At 44.1% G+C, this 19,356-nt stretch overlaps 1 protein-coding gene across 6 annotated transcripts in view; it reads left to right on the top strand.

The window, feature by feature from the left end:
* Positions 1–9,895: 9,895 nt before the first annotated feature.
* Positions 9,896–19,356, top strand: part of TXLNG (taxilin gamma) — a 51,257-nt gene continuing 41,796 nt past the window's right edge. For 3 of the 6 annotated variants that reach the window (XR_014014307.1, XR_014014308.1, XM_081223257.1), the window contains exon 1: positions 9,897–10,141. Coding sequence is in view for 2 of the 6 variants with exons in the window: in XM_081223257.1 (XP_081079383.1) it covers positions 10,040–10,141 (102 nt within the window). In the remaining 4 variants the exon portion in view is untranslated. Of the gene's footprint in view, positions 10,142–10,238; positions 10,294–19,356 lie in introns of all 6 variants that reach the window. The other 3 variants (XR_014014306.1, XM_081223256.1, XR_014014309.1) reach the window with 2 other exon arrangements.

Genomic DNA, 19,356 nt, shown 5'->3' with positions numbered 1-19,356 from the left:
AATACATTGTTCGCATTTCATCCCGGTTATGCAAATGAACACTGAGTCCCCGCCCCCGAGATTCTTGCCTGACCTCGGCCGAAGCCCGCTTCCTGGGACCCTGACTACATCTCTTCTGCCCCTCGAGGCTCTGCGTGTGATTTCTTTGGGGTAAAGGATTTTGTTGACTGCTTAAGAAAACGTCGGAGCTCTGTATTTGACACGAGACACGGTTCACAACATAACATCAAGTGAAAAGTAAAAGACAACTACAAAACTATATTTAATATTACACTTTTTCTTCCAGAAAGAAATGTCTGTGTGTGCGTTGGGCATGTATGTGCATAGAAAAGTGCTTACACCAAAATTATGCTTACACTAAAATATTACTGGCCGTTATGCCTTTTTTTAACTCTTTTTTTCTGTCTATGTTTTCAGAAATTTGTGTTTGACGTATGGAGAAAAAATAAGGAAAATCAATAAAAAAGGTTTCATAATAAGCAAAGATAAAGGAATTAGAAGGAAAGAATAATAAGCACAGCAGAAATCCAAAGCAAAGAAACAAGGAAGCCAAAATGAGTTTTAAAAAATTTTTATTGGACTATAGTTGATAGTTAGTTTCAGGTGTACAGCAAAGTGATTCGATTATACATATATATGTATATATCTAAATTCTTTTTTTTCCGATTTTTTTCCATTATGGTTTATTACCATGAATTCAAAATATTGAATATAGTTCCCTGTGCTCTACAGTAAATCCCTGTTGTTTTTGTCAGTCTTAATAATAACAACGTCTCTCCGTTTTTCCCTCCAGTTCTAGGAGCCATAGCTGTTTCTAGCAATTGCTACCTTAAGGTGGTTCCCTTTTTGCCTTTTCAGCTCTCCAATACATGGATTAACCAATCTTTATATTATGATGATTTTTTTTGATGTGGACCATTTTTAAAGTCTTTATTGAATTTGTTACAGTACTGCTTCTGTTTTATGTTTTGTTTTTTTGGCCATGAAGCATGTGGGATCTCAGCTCCCCGACCAGGGATCGAACCCATTCCCCCTGCATTGGAAGGCGAAGTCTTAACCACTGGACCGCCAAGAACGTCCCCCATTCTTTATATTAAATTATTTCTGTGAAAATAACTTTTATTGTTTTCTTTTGACAGGACATGACTGATGCATCAACTGCAGACAGTTATTCATTATATTTGCTTTATAGCTTACTGTATGTCTGAAATCTTTCATTCTAATATTTTCACTTTACGATTTTAATTAGCAGCCAAAAAATATAATGTAGCTAGGAATAAACCTGACAAAAGATGCACATGAAATGTAAGGAGATATTAAACAACACTGAAAAAAAGGAAAGATATACTACATTCATGGATGGGAAGACAAATATCCCTAAAGATGCCAATCTTCTCAAAACTAGATCTTGGAAGGGGGCCTGGAATCTATGTTTTATCATCCCAGGAGAATTTTTTTAATTAATTAATTTATTTATTTATTTATTTTTGGCTGCGTTGGGCCTTGGTTGCTGTGCGTGGGCTTTCTCTAGTTGCAGTGAGCAGGGGCTACTCTTCATTTGTGGTGCACGGGCTTCTCACTGCAGTGGCTTTTCTTGTTGCAGAGCACAGGCTCTAGTTGTGCGGGCTTCAGTAGTGGCTCACGGGCTCTAGAGCGCAGGCTCAGTAGTTGTGGCACACTGGCTTAGTTGCTCTGTGGCATGTGGGATCTTCCTGAACCAGGGATCGAACCCATGTCCCCTGCATTGGCAGGCAGATTCTTTTTGTTGTTGTTTTAATTATTATATTTTACATCTTTATTGCTGTATAATTGCTTTACAATGTTTTGTTAGTTTCTGCTGTATAACAAAGTGAATCAGCTATACGTGTGTGTGTGTGTGTGTGTGTGTGTATCCCCATTTCCCCTCCCTCTTGTGTCTCCCTCCCACCCCTCTAGGTGGTCAAAAAGCACCGAGCTGATCTCCCTGTGCTGTGCGGCTGGCAGGCAGATTCTTTTTTTGTTTGTTTGTTTTTGTTTTGTTTTTTTTTACGGTACATGGGCCTCTCACTGTTGTGGCCTCTCCCGTTGTGGAGCACAGGCTCCGGACGCGCAGGCTCAGCAGCCATGGCTCACGGGCCCAGCCGCTCCGGGGCATGTGGGATCTTCCCGTGTCCCCTGCATCAGCAGGCGGACTCTCAACCACTGCGCCACCAGGGAAGCCCCTTTGCCTCCATTCTTTTTCTGAGGTCCTGGATCATCTTCACTATCATTATTCTGAATTCTTTGTCTGGAAGGTTGCCTATCTCCACTTCATTTAGTTGTTTTTCTGGGGTTTTATGTTGTTCCTTCATCTGGTACATAGCCCTCTGCCTTTTCATCTTGTCTATCTTTCTGTGAATGTGGTTTTTGTGCCACAGGCTGCGGGGTTGTAGTTCTTCTTGCTTCTGCTGTCTGCCCTCTGGTGGATGAGGCTATCTAAGAGGCTTGTGCAAGTTTCCTGATGGGAGGGACTGGTGGTGGGTAGAGCTGGCTGTTGCTCTGGTGGGCAGAGCTCAGTAAAACTTTAATTCTCTTCACTGCTGATGGGTGGGGCTGGGTTCCCTCCCTGTTGGCTGTTTGGCCTGAGGCAACCCAGCACTGTAGCCTACGTGGCTCTTTTGTGGGGCTAATGGCGGACTCTAAGAGGGCTCATGCCAAGGAGTACTTCCCAGAACTTCTGCTGCCAGTGTCCTTGTCCTCACGCTGAGCCACAGCCACCCCCCGCCTCCGTGGGAGACCCTCCAACTCCAGCATGTAGGTCTGGTTCAGTCTCCTATGGGGTCACTGCTCCTTCCCCTGGGTCCTGATGTGCACACTACTTTGTGTGTGCCGTCCAAGAGTGGAGTCTCTGTTTCCCCCAGTCCTCTCAAAGTCCTGCAATCAAATCCCGCTAGCCTTCAAAGTCTGATTGTCTAGGAATTCCTCCTCCCATTGCCGGACCCCCAGGTTGGGAAGCCTGACGTGGGGCTCAGAACCTTCACCCCAGTGGGTGGACTTCTGTGGTATAAGTGTTCTCCAGTTTGTGAGTCACCCACCCAGCAGTTATGGGATTTGATTTTATTGGGATTGCACCCCTCCTGCCGTCTCATTGCGGCTTCTCCTTTGTCTTTGGATGTGGGGTATCTTTTTTGATGAGTTCCAGTGTCTTCCTGTCAATGATTGTTCAGCAGTTAGTTGTGATTCAGGTGCTCTTGCAAGAGGGAGTGAGCACACATCCTTCTACTCTGCCATCTTGAACCAATGTCCTATATAGAGATTTTCAACAGCGCCTAACTCCACAAGTATTTTATATTTTTCTTTACCACTCACTTTATACATATAGTTTCCACTTGCTTGCAAGTCTGTAATTCTGGCCGAGACTTGTTGAAATAAATCAGAACAAAATTCATGAAGCCTGTATATGCAATATATGTATTTGAATTTTTGAAATGCATGTACTCTCTCCCAATATTCCCTACATGACAAGCGTTTTTATTTGAAGTATCCTCTTCCTGCTGGACCTGGCACCCCAGTGTTTGCCAATCTAATTGTACATTCTACAGCCTGCCATCAGTATGCCTGAGCAAGCTAGGTACAAGGTATAATCATTTTTTAAATCTTACAGTGTCTGCCAGAAATGTGGAGGTGTATAGCAAATGCTGAAATTGGCCAAATTCCTATAAGGACTAAAATCAGGGTGCGCATAGAAGGATGGTATTGGGTAATCGAATTAAACAATAAGCTCTCTGTTCTATGAAAAGGCAAAGACTCCTTTTCACTACCTACAACCCCAAGAGCATGCAACAAACATGAAATTGAACTCTTTTGTTGAAATAATACTCTTGGCTACTTTAAAGGTTAGTAGGAGCATTTCTTTCTCTGAAAATACTCCAAGGTAGACAAGTCAAACTAGCATGGTTTAACTCCTTTTGCCACTTCAAGATACGGCTCTGATGTCACTTTAAACCTTCCTTAAACTTCCCTACCACCAGTAGAAAATTACACTTAAGCTGTTACTTTGCAATACCTTTATCTTCGGAATTTTTTTGCTGTTTTTAAAAATTTTTTTTATTGGAGTATAGTTGATTTACAATGTTGTGTCAGTTTCTGCTGTACAGTGAGTCAGTTATACATACACTCTTTTGTAGATTCTACTCCCATATAGGTCATTACAGATGAATTATGTTACTGTTTGTTATTTGTATCACTGACAGCGTTGGCCTGAGAGCCCTTATTCTATATCGTGGTATGCCTGGTGTCTAATTAAGTGCTCAGAATGTAGTAGGTGCTCAGTAAATGTTTAACTGATGAATGAACTTTCTATTGCCACTAAGTTTACCCTAGGATGATCTTGGTCTCGTGGCTGCCTGAGGTCTTCTCAGTGTGGCAGCGGGATGTTGCCACTAGGACACTCTCTAAGAGGTTGTGAGAAGGGATATCACCTTGGGGAATTGGAGGCTTGGCCCTCATCTGTATAGATTCGGAAAACTGAGTGGCCAGTGCACTTTTGCTATTCAGAGTCTCTTTTTCTCAAGAAGTATGTATTGAGAGCTTTCTCCGAGCCTGGCCTTCTGCTGAGTGCTGAGAATATAGAAGTTCCATGGGCACGGCCCCTGCCCTCACTTCATTTACCACCTAGCTACAGGAGTCCATTCAACAAGCCCTAAAAAGAAACAACTCAAGGGAGTTCCCTGGTGGCCTAGTGGTTAGGATTTCACGCTTTCACTGCTGGGGCCCGGGTTCAATTTCTGGTAGGGGATCTGAGATTCAGCAAGCCAAAAAAGAAAAAATCATGAAAAAATAAAAATAAAAACAAGCCCTTACACTGAAGTGTGGGACTGGCCTGGTATGGGAAGTACAGCATGCTAGAGATGCAAAACAGGAGTACCCCAAATATTTCGGCCCCCCAAGGGGCTTCTGAACACACTCCCAGAAGGCACTGTCTCCAGAATATGGCTCTCAGTCCTGATTTACAAAGTCAAAATGTCCCTTTATTAATAATGAGCAGTGGAAGCATCTCACTGAATACAAATATACACTGTGGACAGAGAATGTCGCCTGCATTTCAGTAAACAAAGGATGTTGTGGCCATAAAGCCACCATTCACTGTAGCCACCCCTGAGGGTGTGCCCTGAGTGGATTCAGGATGGAGAAAAACAGGATAGTGGCCCTAGATAGTTAAGGTGCATATCAAAGGAATGATTTCAATGAGCCCAGACTCTTGCATCTTCCCATACTAAAATCATTAATTTGAGATATCTGTTTTTGTGATTAGCAGTAGTCTTTTGATGTTCTGATGGTTGACTACATGCTTTTTTTTTCTCAGCAAAATATTCATATATCGTGGCTCTTCCCTTACCTCTTTTATTTATTTATTTAAATTAAAAAAATTTTTTTTTGGCCACACTGCTCGGCTTGTGGGATCTTAGTTCCCTGACCAGGGATGAAACCCATGCCCCCTGCAGTGGAATCATGGAGTCCTAACCACAGGACCGCCAGGGAAATCCCTCGTTCCTTACTCTTTGGAGCAGTCTCTCAGAGCTAACTGAGAGGCTGTATCCCAGGCTCAAGTCCTCAGTAAGTTCGCTGAATAAAACATAATTCTCAGGAGTTCCCTGGTGGTCTAGTGGTTAGGATTCTGGGCTTTCACTGACAGGGCCCGGCATTCCATCCCTGGTCAGGGAACTGAGATCGCACAATTAGGATGTGCTTTTTTTTTTTTTAGTCGACTACACACATCAACATTCCCTCTCTGGAGTCAGACCCACATAGGGAGAGATTCTAATGGAAAGGTTTTTTGGTGAGTAAGAAATCAAAACAAGTCTCCTGTTCAAAGGCATTAGATTAGCATGCTGGAGCCTCCGTCCCCACACTAAGGATAGCCTTGGAAATGGGGCCGTTATTTCTTTTTTTTTTAAACTTATTTTACGTTTCAATTGGCTTTTTAAAAAATTTTTATTTATTTAATTTATTTATTTTTGGCTGCGTTGGGTCTTCGTTGCTGCGCATGGACTTTCTCTAGTTGCAGCGAGCTGGGGCTACTCTTTGCTGCGGTGTGCGGCCTTCTCATTGCGATGGCTTCTCTCGTTGCGGAGCACAGGCTCGAGGCGCGTGGGCTTCAGTAGTTGTGTCAAGCGGGCTCAGTAGTTGTGGTGCACGGGCTTAGTTGCTCCATGGCATGTGGGATCTTCCTGGACCAGGGCTCGAACCCGTGTCCCCTGCATTGGCAGGCGGATTCTTAACCACTGCGCCACCAGGGAAGCCCAGGGCCATTATTTGTGAAGTTCTCTTTTTTGACCAAGATTCTCTCTTCCCTAAACATTGCTTGGATGGGCCAGTCAGCCTGGCCTCCCTGACTCTCCCTTTTCTAGGTTTCCACTCTTCTGATGAGATACACTGCTTCTTGAGATTTGTCAGTACCTTTGATCATATTATAGGGTATGATGGGGTCTGTTAATTGGCTGCCAGCAAAGACCGTGTAGTAGTCGTAGTAGTAGCCTCTGTGTGTATATGTGTGTGTGTGTGTGTGTGTGTGTGTGTGTGTGAGTTGTGTAAAATTAAGGGCTAGCAATGACCCCACTCAGGACGTCACACACCAGGGGAGGGGTAGTCGGCTATATTAATCAGGGAGTCTGTATTCCAGATTCTAGCTACTACAAATGCTTCTGTTAGCCATAGCTCAATCAATAGCAGAGGCTTTGCTAAGTAGCAAAACGAAGGTTAGAAATGGGTTTTCATTGGTGAAAGTAGTAGCTTGTTAGTCAGTATGATGGGTGTCAGAAATGGGCTCACAGTGGTGAAATTAGTAATATTCAAGATGTGCATTGCTTAAAATTTGTGAGTCTCTTCACCCTTGCATTGACAGGGTATGAGAACCTAGCAATCTGAAGCCTGCTCCCTAAGGGGTAATACTACAGGCCAAATCTCTAAATAGCCCTGTGTCCAGCTATGAACTCTGAGGGTTCCATTTCCCTGATAGTGGCCATAAGGCCAACAGAATCCTGCCTCTGTAATAGAGGCAAGTTGGCCTCTTAACAGGACAGAGAGCTGGGGGCATCATTGAGCTTACTGCTCTTAAGAACTTTCTGCCTCAGGCTCCTGGCTGTTTACTAAGCATCTGAGTAAGTGGTCCCATATTCAGGTACATGCATAGCCTTTAGGGAGGAAGCGGGGAGAATACCCCCTACTGGCGACGAGCTGTTTTTCTTGTGACCTTCACCTTTCAGGCAGGTAGAGTTCTTAACAGAGACCATAAGTCCTTGAGCAAAACGTGAGAATAATTAATGCAGATAGATCATGGGATGCCTCTTAAAGACTTGGAAACAAAGAAATGATAGCTCTTGGGACTCCCCTGGTGGTCCAGTGGTTAAGACTCCGTGCTCTCAATGCAGGGGGCCCGGGTTCGATCCTTGGTCAGGGAACTAGATCCTGCATGCGTGCTGCAACAAAGATCCCGCATGCTGCAACTGAGACCTGGCGCAGCCAAATAAATAAATATTAAAAAAAAATAAAAAGAAATGTTAGCTCTTGAAGACTTAAAACATAACCCCAATAATGGATCCCAGCTGAGATAAGTACAGTGCTTTATAGAGCCTTGGGTTAAGGCTGGACAGTAACCTCTTTGAAGGCATTTAAACAAAGCATGGGTCTATCAAAAATCAGGTTAGTCTGACCTGAGGAAGAAGAGAGTGATCTGAGACCCAGAGAGCCAGACAGAAGCTATTCTTTCTCTCTCCCTTCTGCTAAGCTGTTTTCCTTAGAAACGGATCACTAAGCCTGGCCCACTTGCAAGAATAGGGGAATCAGACTCCACCTTTTGAAGGGAGGAGCATCAAAGAACTTGTGGACAGATTTAAAAAAAACACCATCCCCTCCATTAAAGACGTTATAAGAAGCAGACCTCTGAAATTCATATTTCTTGTGGGAGCAGTAACAACTATGTTTCTCTTGAGCACCCGGTTTGTTTTTATTTTGTTATGTTGTGAATCACTCTGTAAATTATGTTTTCCTCTTTTCCCAGTTGTCAAGAAGCTCAAAATAAAAATTTGACTCATGTCCAGCTTGTGGACAAGAACCTCAAGGCTTGTGTTTTATGGAATCAACTCACCCATGACTTCATCTTATTTTTCCTGATCCTTCTTTCACTTTCACTTTCTTGTCATTTTTCTCTCTCTCTCTGCCTCTCTATTTGTATATAAACGAATGATATGACATATATCTATATATCTACACACACACATATGTATGTCGTGGCATATCGTGTATATGTTTACAGCCTTCCAAATCCCTTTGAAATAAGAATGTATATAAATAAAACAAATACAATTAACTATTTTTCATTTCTCTTAAGACTTGAGGTCACTTGCATAGTCCTTTTGTTTTCTTAATAAAGATAACTGTTTTTTAAAATTCCATGCATACTTATACTCAAACAATACAGAAAATCATGAAGTAAAAATACTCCCAAGTTTCATCTCCCAGGGAAAAACGTTATTAACACGTTGATTAATGTCCTTCTAAACATCTCATTATAAACCTACAGGCAATTCTATGAAAATGGATTTTTTTTAAGCTCACTGTGCTATGTATATTTTCTAGGTCAATTTAAAAAATGTTTATCATTTTTAGTAGCTGCATGGTGTTCTCTTGTACCATAATTTAACTATGGTGCATTTTAACACTCAATTCCCCAGGCGGGTTAGAAGCAGCATTACCGTTAGATTTTTTCTGCATCTCACTGGGACTTCTGCCTTTAAGAAAGTGAGGAATAGTGGCCGAGGCCATCAGCTTTATATAGTGTCTAGGTATAGGTTCATTATCTGTTGCTCTAGTTTTGAAATCTCAAAGCTGGACTGAGGTGTTCTGCCTGTGAAATAAAATAATGGTACTTTCCCCAAATTTACAGAAATAATTAAAATTAATAGAAGGAATTTCCCCAATATGGAAATTTACTCTCACGTAAGTTATTAAATTTTTGGCGCCTGACACCACTACTTAGTATTCTCTCATAAAAAGTGACATAGGATTTACACAAATTTTCATAATGAGTTATTTAAGGCAACATGTCAGGATTTCATGACGCTCTGTGACTATCAGAAGCTCGGTCATTGGAGATCTGGTTCCATCAGATGTAAATAGGGAGTTTGCCTGAGAAAAAAATCCATCCCCGCCCTAATCTCGTCAAGAAAAAAGAAAATCGATTCAGCAAACCGAGTTTGTTAAAAAATTTCAGTAACGAAACAACTGGCGGAGGAAGCCAGTACGTTCAATGTGTATTAAGCGCCAAGTAAGGGTGGAGAACTGTGCTAGAAGCCCGGGCGGTTCAGCCAAGGTGAATATGACGCAGCCCCCACCCCGCAGGAGCTCGGGACCGCTAAACGGTGCTGAGAGCTCTGGTGGAGGGGCAGGACTCGGGACAGGTGTCGAGCCAGAAACCTCAAATTCTGAAAGCCATTACAACTCTCCCGCCTTGAAAGTCACGAAGTATTTCTCCTCATCCCCCAATCATTCGGGCTCAGTTCCGAAGAAGAGCAACCAAAACAAAAGCAGAACAATGTGTCCCCGACCCCGCTCCCTCCCAAACACTGAACTATTTCTGAACTTTTCCCGCAGGATGATAAAGAGTACCTTCCGGTACCGGTACATCGCCCCTAGAAAACTACAAATCCCAGGAGGCTGCACGCGCAGCCCAGTGGATACTCTTCCCCCATTTCAGAACGCCGCAATACGCTCCAATCCTGATCCGGGTCTGCGAGCCGTGGCCGCGCAGCCTGCTGGGACTTGTAGTCCTCTCCAGAGTCCCTTTCCTCGTTCGCGCAGGCTCGCGCGGCCTCTGTTCGCCCTTCGGCCCTGCAGTAGCCCAGCCCCGGCTTCAATGCTCCCCACCCCCATCCCGCTCCGTCCCCTCGGGGGCCAACCTCCTCCGGTCACGTGGGGAGCCTTGCATGCGGCAATTGGCTGGGGGATTCAGGGGTGGGGCGCGAGGCCCTGCGAGGTTCCGTGCCCCTTGTCGGGCTGCTTGTTTGGCTGCTGCCGTCACCTCATGGCGACGCGGGTAGAGGAGGCTTCGCGGGGAAGAGGCGGCGGCGCCGAGGAGGCGGTTGAGGCTGGACGGGCCGGACGGCGACGCAGCCCGCGGCAGAAGGTCAGTCTGGGGGGTGCCTGCGTTGTTGCTGTGCCCGGGGAGTGCTGGGGCTAGCTGTTTCGGGGTGCACCTCTTCACTCTCCCGGTTTACCTTTAGCCACGGGACGACCATCCGGCCCTCTTCGCTCTCAGGGTGACGACAGTGGGAGCAGGTGAGGGGAGTGGAACCGGGGTGGATGGGGTGGGAGGGGGCGATGGTTGGGGATTGAGGCGGGGGCGGGAGGGAGGGCAGGGGGCGCAGCCTGGTGGGAGGGGGAAGGGGTGCTTGGCGGGGGCGCGCCAGGTGTGACAGCCACGTGCGGCCGGCGCCGCGGGGCCCCGGGCGCCAGGTGTTCCCTCTCCCAGCCCCCGCCCTCCGCGTGCTTCCCGTGCTCCTAGCGCTGGGCGCCGCCGTCTGGGGGCTGCCAGGGGTCGCTGGCTCGCCCTCCTCGCGCCGGGCAGGTGCGCGGGGCGCGCTGCTGGGTGCGCCCGGGCGGCGCGGGCGAGGCTGTTGCGCAGTAAGATAACCGCGCGGGAGACGGGGCTGCGCTGCGCCCCCCTTCCCCCGCCCCCCTGCTCTCCCCGCCACTGCGCGGGCTGGCGAGCCGGGCCTCTCGGCCCCCGGGACCCAGGCCCTGGGGCTGCTCTGTGGGCGCCACGGGCTTGGCTGCACGTGGGAGAAGATGCTGGAGGACCTGGGTCCCGCACAGTTGGGAGCAGCATCGCGGGTAACCGGTCTTCCCAATCCAGCCCTCCCTCCTTCCCCTTCTCGCTCTTTATTTCTGCCCCTTTTCTTTCTTTCTACCCCCGCCCCCCCTTGGTGAGCGGAAACTTGAGCGCCTCTCCCAGCTTGGCCTTTGGTCTCTCTTAATCTGGGAGTCGGGCTGGACTGTTCCCCTTGCCTTATTTGACTCACGTCAAGGAGTTTTCAGTGTCTCCCTCCCTTTCTGGAGGAAAATCCCGACCTTCAGAATGGGAGAATTCCACTTGTTCTGGAGTCAGTGGGTGGAGTTCGAAAAAGATTGCACAACAAACGGGATACAGGGCTTTCAGGGCCCAGGAAGAGAGCAGTGCGGGGAAAAGGACTGGAAAGGTGGAAACCCGTCTCGTTGTTTGCGGTTGAACAGATTGAAACATTCAAGTTGTTGGACGTCGTGCTTGATCACTCGGGGCTGTTTAATGTCACTTAATTATGCATTTGAATACTCTTAAAGATCACTCCTGTTGGAAATTACGAAATAATATTTTTATAATGCGACTCGTGAGCTTGAAAAAAAAGAACGAAGGTTCGCTTTACTTCTGCGCAGAGTGTCAAGAATTAGCTTTTGGGGGGGTGCTGTTTCTAAGGTCAGCTGTTTTCACGTCTGTCTTCATGAGGGTGTTACTGCTTCTCAATTACCTGTCTTTCTCTCCATCTCTTTGTACTCTGAAAGAAAGATCCAGTACTTGAAGGACTGAAAAAGAAGCTGTGGACCGAACGGAACTCTAGGGATTCAGCACTGTCACTTTGGACACCTCACTTATTCCCTGAGGGTGGGGAGCCAATCTCAGGGTTTGATTTCATAGGCCCCCCCAGGGGAGGACTCCGATAAAAAGCCACTGCAGTTGAGGACATGAGTTCCTTTCCATGCCCCTAGCATAAGGATAAAAAGTCTGAACTAGGAACTGACGCTTAATCAGCTAGCATTTTAAACGACGAAGAGGTAATGACCCTTTGACGCAGTTCTCTGGTTAACAGCTGGATAAGAATAGTCAGGTGTGTCTTAGTTTCTGAATTTTCGTTTTAAAAAGTTGGGTGAAGATCTTGTGTTTGTAGAAGTCACTTTTTAAGTATTTCCTTCGGACCCCTCGTTTTTTATTTCCTCTGGGCCACTAGCTTGAAAATATATTTGTAATTCTAACTTGACCTCAGCCCTATTTTTCAGGAAGCAGAAATGGTGTTTAACTAATTGGGTTGTTTTGAAAGTATTGAAGGAATTAAAGGAACAGTGACCGTTTTGTCACTTTTGGGTTACATTATTAGACTTAAAAGTGAGAAACAGGGCTTCCCTGGTGGCGCAGTGGTTGAGAGTCCGCCTGCCGATGCAGGGGACACGGGTTCGTGCCCCGGTCCGGGAAGATCCCACATGCCGTGGAGCGGCTGGGCCCGTGAGCCATGGCCGCTGAGCCTGCGCGTCCGGAGCCTGTGCTCCGCAACGGGAGAGGCCCCAGCAGTGAGAGGCCCGCAGTTGGAGATGGGCTTTGTTGCTTCCTGTTTGTCTTAACCATCTAGTCACTCTTGACCTCAGGTAATTGTGGCATTGTTTCATAACTACTGCTATTTGGGTGGTCTCTTAAGATGACTTTTTTCTTTTAACATTACAGTACATTTCTAAGAGTCTCTTGAATTGTCTAAAACTGCTGTCTGATGTGATAGCCACTAGGCGCCTGTGGCTATTGAAGTGTTAATTAAAATTAAGTAAAATTAAAAATTCCCTTCCTCAGTATACTAGCCACATTGCAAGTGTTCAATAGCCAATGTGACTAGCGGCTACCGTGTTAGAGCAGATCTAGAATATTTCCATCATTGCACATTACATAAAGTTCTATTGGACAACACTGGTCTAAAAAGATGGGATATTACTTTGTCAAGTATTCCAGGCATTTTTTAGAACACCAAGCTCATTCATAGTACTTCCTAAATCCTTGTGTAGAATTTGTTGGGGGGGTTTTGTTTGTTTGTTTGTATTTTTACTAGAATTTGTTTTATAAGGTTGAGTTTTCAAAAAATTAATAGACTATTTTTTGAGCAGTTTTAGGTTTACCAAAAAATTGAACATAAATTGCAGAGTTCCCATTTATCCCCTCACACCACACCCCTTTCCCCTATTATTTATATCTTGCAGTGTTGTGGTACATTTGTTACAATTATGAGCCAATATTGATACATCCTTATTAACTAGAGTCCATAGTTTACATTAGGGTTCATTCTTGTTGCTGTATATTCTAAGAGTTTTAACAAATGTGTAATGACATGTGTCCACCATTACTGTATCATACAGAACAGTTTCACTGCCCTAAGAACCTCCATCCCTTCCTCTCTTCTCCCAAACCACTGGCCACCACTGATCTTTTTACTGTCTCTATAGTTTTGCCTTTTCCAGAACGTCTACGGTTGATTTTTTTTCCCCCCTAGATTTTTGCTTGGGAGTGTTAAAAATTATTTAACTACTCTTAAAAACTTATTTTTAGGTCAAATAGGAAAGATAAAGATATATGGAATCTATGCTCAAATTAATGAAATGTTACATTTACATGTTGCCCTATAGTTTCTTTCTTTTTTTTTTTTTTTTTTTTGCGGTACGTGGGCCTCTCACTGCTGTGGCCTCTCCCGTTGCGGAGCACAGGCTCCGGACGCGCAGGCTCAGCGGCCATGGCTCACGGGCCAGCCGCTCCGCGGCATGTGGGTTCCTCCCGGACCGGGGCACGAACCCATGTCCCCTGCATCGGCAGGCGGACTCTCAACCACTGCACCACCGGGGAAGCCCTGCCCTATAGTTTTTATAGCATATTTTTGCACATATATTAAGTCTTTCAGCATCACTCAGGTGCTGTGGAGAAGGTTGGGCAACTGTCATTGTCCTCATTTATAGATGACAAATTGCTCAGCAAGGTCAAGTGATTTGCCCAAGGGGTGAAGCCGAGTGTGGAAAGTACCCTTTCATCTACACTACAGTAATAAGTAGGGTGGTAGTGGGCAAATAGGTGGCTCTTGCCACCTATTAAGCTGTGCAGCCTTGGGCAGGTTTCGCAATGTTTCTAAGCCTCAATTGCATCATCTGTAAAGTGGTGATGATGCTAATCCCTACCGCATAGGACTGTTGTGAAGTATGAGAGTTGAGGGCTTCCCTGGTGGCGCAGTGGTTAAGAATCCGCCTGCCAATGCAGGGGACACGGGAAGATCCCACGTGCCCCGGAGCATCTAAGCCTGTGCCCCACAACTACTGAGCCCACGTGCCTAGAGCCCATGCTCTGCAACAAGAGAAGCCACAGCAATGAGAAGCCTGTGCACCGCAACGAAGACCCAACACAGCCGAAAATACATAAGTAAAAATAAAATTTTTAAAAAAAGTTGATGTAATACGTTCAGTACAGTGCCGGGCATGTAGAATTTTACTTGGTGGGGAGGCTAGCATATATGAAAGATCCGTTTCTCTTGCTTTTAGGGTGTTATTCTGTAAATCTATCTTCCAACCTTTGTGTCCTTCACTCTTGCCAGAATCTCTCTGTGATAGACTTCATGAGGAGAAATCAGGTCAGGGTGGGGCGAGAGTATGGGGTAGGAAGAAACCATTTCGTTATCTTGTTTTTCTCCCCATTTGCGGACTTGATGATGAATTTCCACTCTTCTAGCACAGAGATTAAGTAATAAGAATCGAAGTGATCTTCTCTTTACGACATTGTCATCTAATTCTATCAGCAAACTTTGGTAAATTTTATTTTCATAGAGAACCAAACGGGCAAAGCAGTAATGAGAGCAGACCAGATGCAGCACATCCCTCTAGCAATACCACGTTCATAGATCGTAATATGCCACAGTTATTTATTACATTACTGGAAGGTGTTGTATATGTTATTTTGTGTCATTTATATTGGTCTTGACTAGAGAAGTTTTATTTAGGAGTGTATATGCCAAATCCAGATTCCATAAAACAGGGCACATGTGATTTCCCTTTGTGTGGGATTGTTCACAGAAGGAGTCACTATAATAGTTTTCCTTTCAATAGATACGCTGTTCAGGTTTTATACTTTGCAGAGAGTTGTATTTCAAAGGAAAAGAATTCGAGTTCTCACTGTTTCCTGCATTGTGCTAGGCACTTAAAATGTGCTTGCATTCTGATATCTTCCTTACCTCTGCAGAATAGCTGGTATCCCTAGGTATGTTGATAAGGCATCTGAAGCTCAGTCAAAACAACAACAGCAGCAAACCTTGCTCAAATTAAATAACACAGCTCAGAGTTGGTGAAGTCGGCCTAGAGCTGGTATATAACTGTGTAATTGATAACGCAACTGATGTACCCTACTGCACAGTTTCTGCTTTTTTAACCTAATATCCCAAAGAAATCCCTTTGCCTCTTCCCCCCCACCCCCATTCTTCCTAATTACGTTTTGTTTGGTTCTAACACGATTATCAGTAACTTTTAGTTAATGTAATGGATGTGACGGTATTTAAAGTGTGTACAGTGGTATACAGGTTCAATATAGTATTCATCAACATTGAGAATTAGCTATGTTTAAAATTTTCCCAAGTGGGGCATTTCTAGAAGAGGATAAAATAGGTCAGGTGACCCTTTAAGGGTTTGAGCCTTGAGTATGTTTTCATGATTCAATTTATTTCCTAGTTGAAATTCTCTTGGGACTTACAACTACTTAAATTTTATTACTTGAAGGAAAAGATATATAAAATGACCATTGTTGTCCTGTTGTGCTGGCAACATAATTTTATTAACATTTATTGCTCAGGGTGCTGATTTGCCTTCTGTGTTACATTTCCAAAATGTCCCCAGGACGACCCCCATTACCCCCACTTCCTCCTCTGTAGTCTGCCACGAGTAGTATTGCTAAACTACCACTTGTTCATTTTTCTTCTTTCCCTACTCAGGTCAAAGTAGAATGGTTGGTTGAGGAAGATGTGCCAGTAGCTTAGAAGCACGTTTTGTTTTTTCTTTTTTTAAACTTATTTATCTATTTATGCTGCGCCAGGTCTTAGTTGTGGCATGTGGACTCTAAATTGCGGCATGCATGAGGGATCTTGTTCCCCAACCAGGGATCGGACCCAGGCCCTCAGCGTTGGGGAGTGTGGAGTCTTACCCACTGGACCACCAGGGAAGTCCCAAGGATGTTTTAGATTGACATGTGGGTCATATTTAAAAGTGAGAATGGAGGCATTTTGCATAATGTGCAAATGCATCCTTATTCAGATATTATGATGAACAGTTCTGCTGCATGGTAGCAATATATATTCATTACAGCTAATCTTACTACTCTAGAAGGTAGGTACTGTGCATTTCTAGTTTACAGATCAGGAAACTGAGAGGTTGACCTCCCTATGGCAACACAGGAGGTAGTAAGTGGTATATTCAAAGGCCAGGGTCTCTGGGCTCCAAAGCCATTAGCCATATTCCATGTGTCTTGTGCTCTCTAAACACATTTCTTGAGGATGGTAAATACAAATGTGCTCTTCGTTGAATGTGAGTAAAAGTTGGTGATAGGTAAAATGAGTAATAGTTTTTGCTAAATGAAAACAAATTACAAAGGGTGGGGTTAGGTCATTGGTGGTATAGGAAAGCTACTGTAATCCAGGAACCCAGGGAGTTTTGAGCCTTATAGCTTTTGTTTCATTGCCTTAGCCCCCAGGTTGACCTTAAGATATTTGATTTAGGAAGTGTGCTTTTGACTCCTTGCAAAGGCACCTCCAAGTGTAGTTTGGATGAATTAAAAGGTAGGGGGTTTAGAGAGAGACCCTTTTTTTAACCTCTCAAAGTCTGCGCAACACAGTGTTAACAGAGAGCTGAAGTGGTTGGGTTGAGTAGGACAAGAAAAAGAAGGTTTGATGTTTCAAAGGTGCATCATGATTGGTCCATGTGGAGCTGGCGAAGGATGATTTCATCAAATTGGAACAGGGGTGTTGCATTTACGTAACCTGTAAAAGTAGAGGACCATTTTACATCTCAGGAGTCTGTGGCTTGAAGATGCTAAATGTGTGGCCCGGCTCCCTGCCCTTCTGCAAAATAGATCAGGCCCAAGCACATTTCAGTAGCTTTGGGAATTAACATCTTATTTTCTGATCCTTTTGCCACTTAGATAGGTGTTTAGGCTAATACAGGTATCTCTCAGATTGCTGCTCATCACTGAACTACAGTTTTAGAGCTAGAAGTGATTTTGCAAATTACGGAGTCCAGCACCCTTCCTTTTAATAAAAGAAATGGCCGTGGAAGTTAAAATGTGAACTCGAGTGCCATCTTCCTTGGATTAAAAGGCAAACGATGTGCACAGTCTAAGACAGATGTTAGCACCAACCGCTAGAGATAGTAGCACAAACCCCTGCTGGAGAGAGCGTGCAGCCAGAGAAGCTGCATTCTGACAGGGCCTTTTCCGGAGCTGTTGGCTCCTTTTTTTTTTTAATTTTTAAATTTAATTAAATTAATTAATTAATTAATTTATACAGCAGGTTCTTATTAGTCATCCATTTTATACACATCAGTGTATACATGTCAATCCCAATGGCCCAATTCATCCCACCACCACCACCACCCCACCCCACCCCACCCCCCGCCGCTTTCCCCCCTTGGTGTCCATACGTTTGTTCTCCACCTCTGTGTCTCAATTTCTGCCCTGCAAACCGGTTCATCTGTACCATTTTTCTACGTTCCACATATATGCGTTAATATACGATATTTGTTTTCTTTTTCTGACTTACTTACATAGTGAGGGGAGCCCTCTCAGACCATGCTTTCACTGAGCTGGCCTCTCGTCTTTGTTCCTCCTCTACCGCAGCCACGCAGCAGTTCTCAAACTTTTTGGTTTCAGGGTCTTTTTGCATACCTAAAAATTATTGATTACCCCAAGGAGCTTTTGTTAATGTGGGTTATATCTAATAATGTTTCCCATATTTTAGAAATTAAAACAATTTAAAATTATTATTCATGTAAAAAATCAACTGACGTTGTGTAGTTACTTATTGCTGTATAAGATATTGTTCCAAAACTTAGCACTTGAAACAGCATTTATGATCTCAGGAGTCTGGGAGTGGCTTAGCTGGTCCTCTGCTTCAGGGTCTCAGGGGCTGCAGTCATCCGAAGGCTTGACTGGGAAGGATGCACTTCCAAGCTCACGCTCATGTGGTTGTTGGCAGGATCCAGTGCCTTGCACGTTGTTGAACTGGGGCCTCAGTTCCTCATGAGCTGTTGGCTGGAGGCCTTCCTTGGTTCCTTGCCACTGGGGCCTTTCCATAGGCATCTCACAACATGGCTGCTGGCTTCATCAGAACGAGCAAGAGAGAGTGCCAGCACAAGAGAGAAGGAGGCTGCAGTCTTTGTCACATAAAGAAGTGATGTCCTCTCACTTTTGCCAAATTCTGTCTTCATTAGAAGCCAGGTACTAGGTCCAGCTCACACTCAAGGGGAGAAGATTATACAAGGTCGTGAATACTCGGAGGATCTTTGGGGTCTGTGTCAGAAGCTGCGTACTACACATTAATGTAAATAATGTTGTTTTTAAAATTAAAAATAGCTGATTTTCCGGAATAAAAGTTGAGAAGAGTGGCATTGTTTTACGTTTGTGCAGATTTCTTTAATGATTGGCTTAGTAGAAGGTAGCTGAATTCTCCTAACTGCTTCTGCATTTCATGTGTGGTAATATGCAATTTTAGTTGAAGTATGTGAAGACAATCTAGCCTCACACACATATGTAATTGGAACAGGGAGTGGTATTTTAATAGCCTTTTTAGATAATTGTGGAAATTCTTTGATACTGCACCAAAACTCAGCAAGTAGTAGTTCTTGAAGGTAAGTTGCCAGTGTGGGATCTGAAATTCTATGTAACTTTCCGTACTGTTCTAAAACTATGGGTCTGTTTTTCACTTTGAATGGATATTTTTGCTCATGCATCATTTTGTAGCATCATCATCCATTAGTCATTTGGAAAACATTGGTTTACTGAATTGTGTTGATATTACAAATGTTACCACATTTTTTTACAATATCAAAACCACATTAGTTAATATCACCACTGATCTCATCAGAAAAGTCTTTTAAGTATTGGGAAGCTCATGGTGGCAGATAGTTTTCAAAAATTCTAAATTTTGCTTGAAAACTCACATTTTATCTTTGGCAACAAATATTGTCAGTTGTTTGCCTTGAAGTGAGAGGCTCATTTCATATATATTGGAGAAAATGTCTGCCAAATACCCAAATCTGAGTAAACAGCCATGGATTGTCTTTAAGAGAAAAGAAACAACAAGAACAAGAACAAGGTGATCCATGAAAAAGTTGATGGTTAGGCTTATGATTCCAGCAGCTGCGTTAGTGCTTTTCGTCAGGATCTCTACCACACTTTGTTGTGTAGCCGAAGTGCTTTCTGTGTAGTTTCTGTATCTTCACACAGAATAGAAAAAGATAATGTATTCAAGGGCTAAGATTTAATAAAAATTAATAATTTTTAATTGCTTTCTCAAGGACATTGTTAAGTAAAAGAGC

The sequence above is a fragment of the Mesoplodon bidens genome, assembly GCF_964165515.1.
Source record: "Mesoplodon bidens genome assembly, chromosome: X".
Taxonomy (NCBI): Eukaryota; Metazoa; Chordata; class Mammalia; order Artiodactyla; family Ziphiidae; genus Mesoplodon; species Mesoplodon bidens.
Note: the sequence above shows the minus strand (reverse complement) of the source record. Positions and strands in the feature narration are given on the sequence as shown.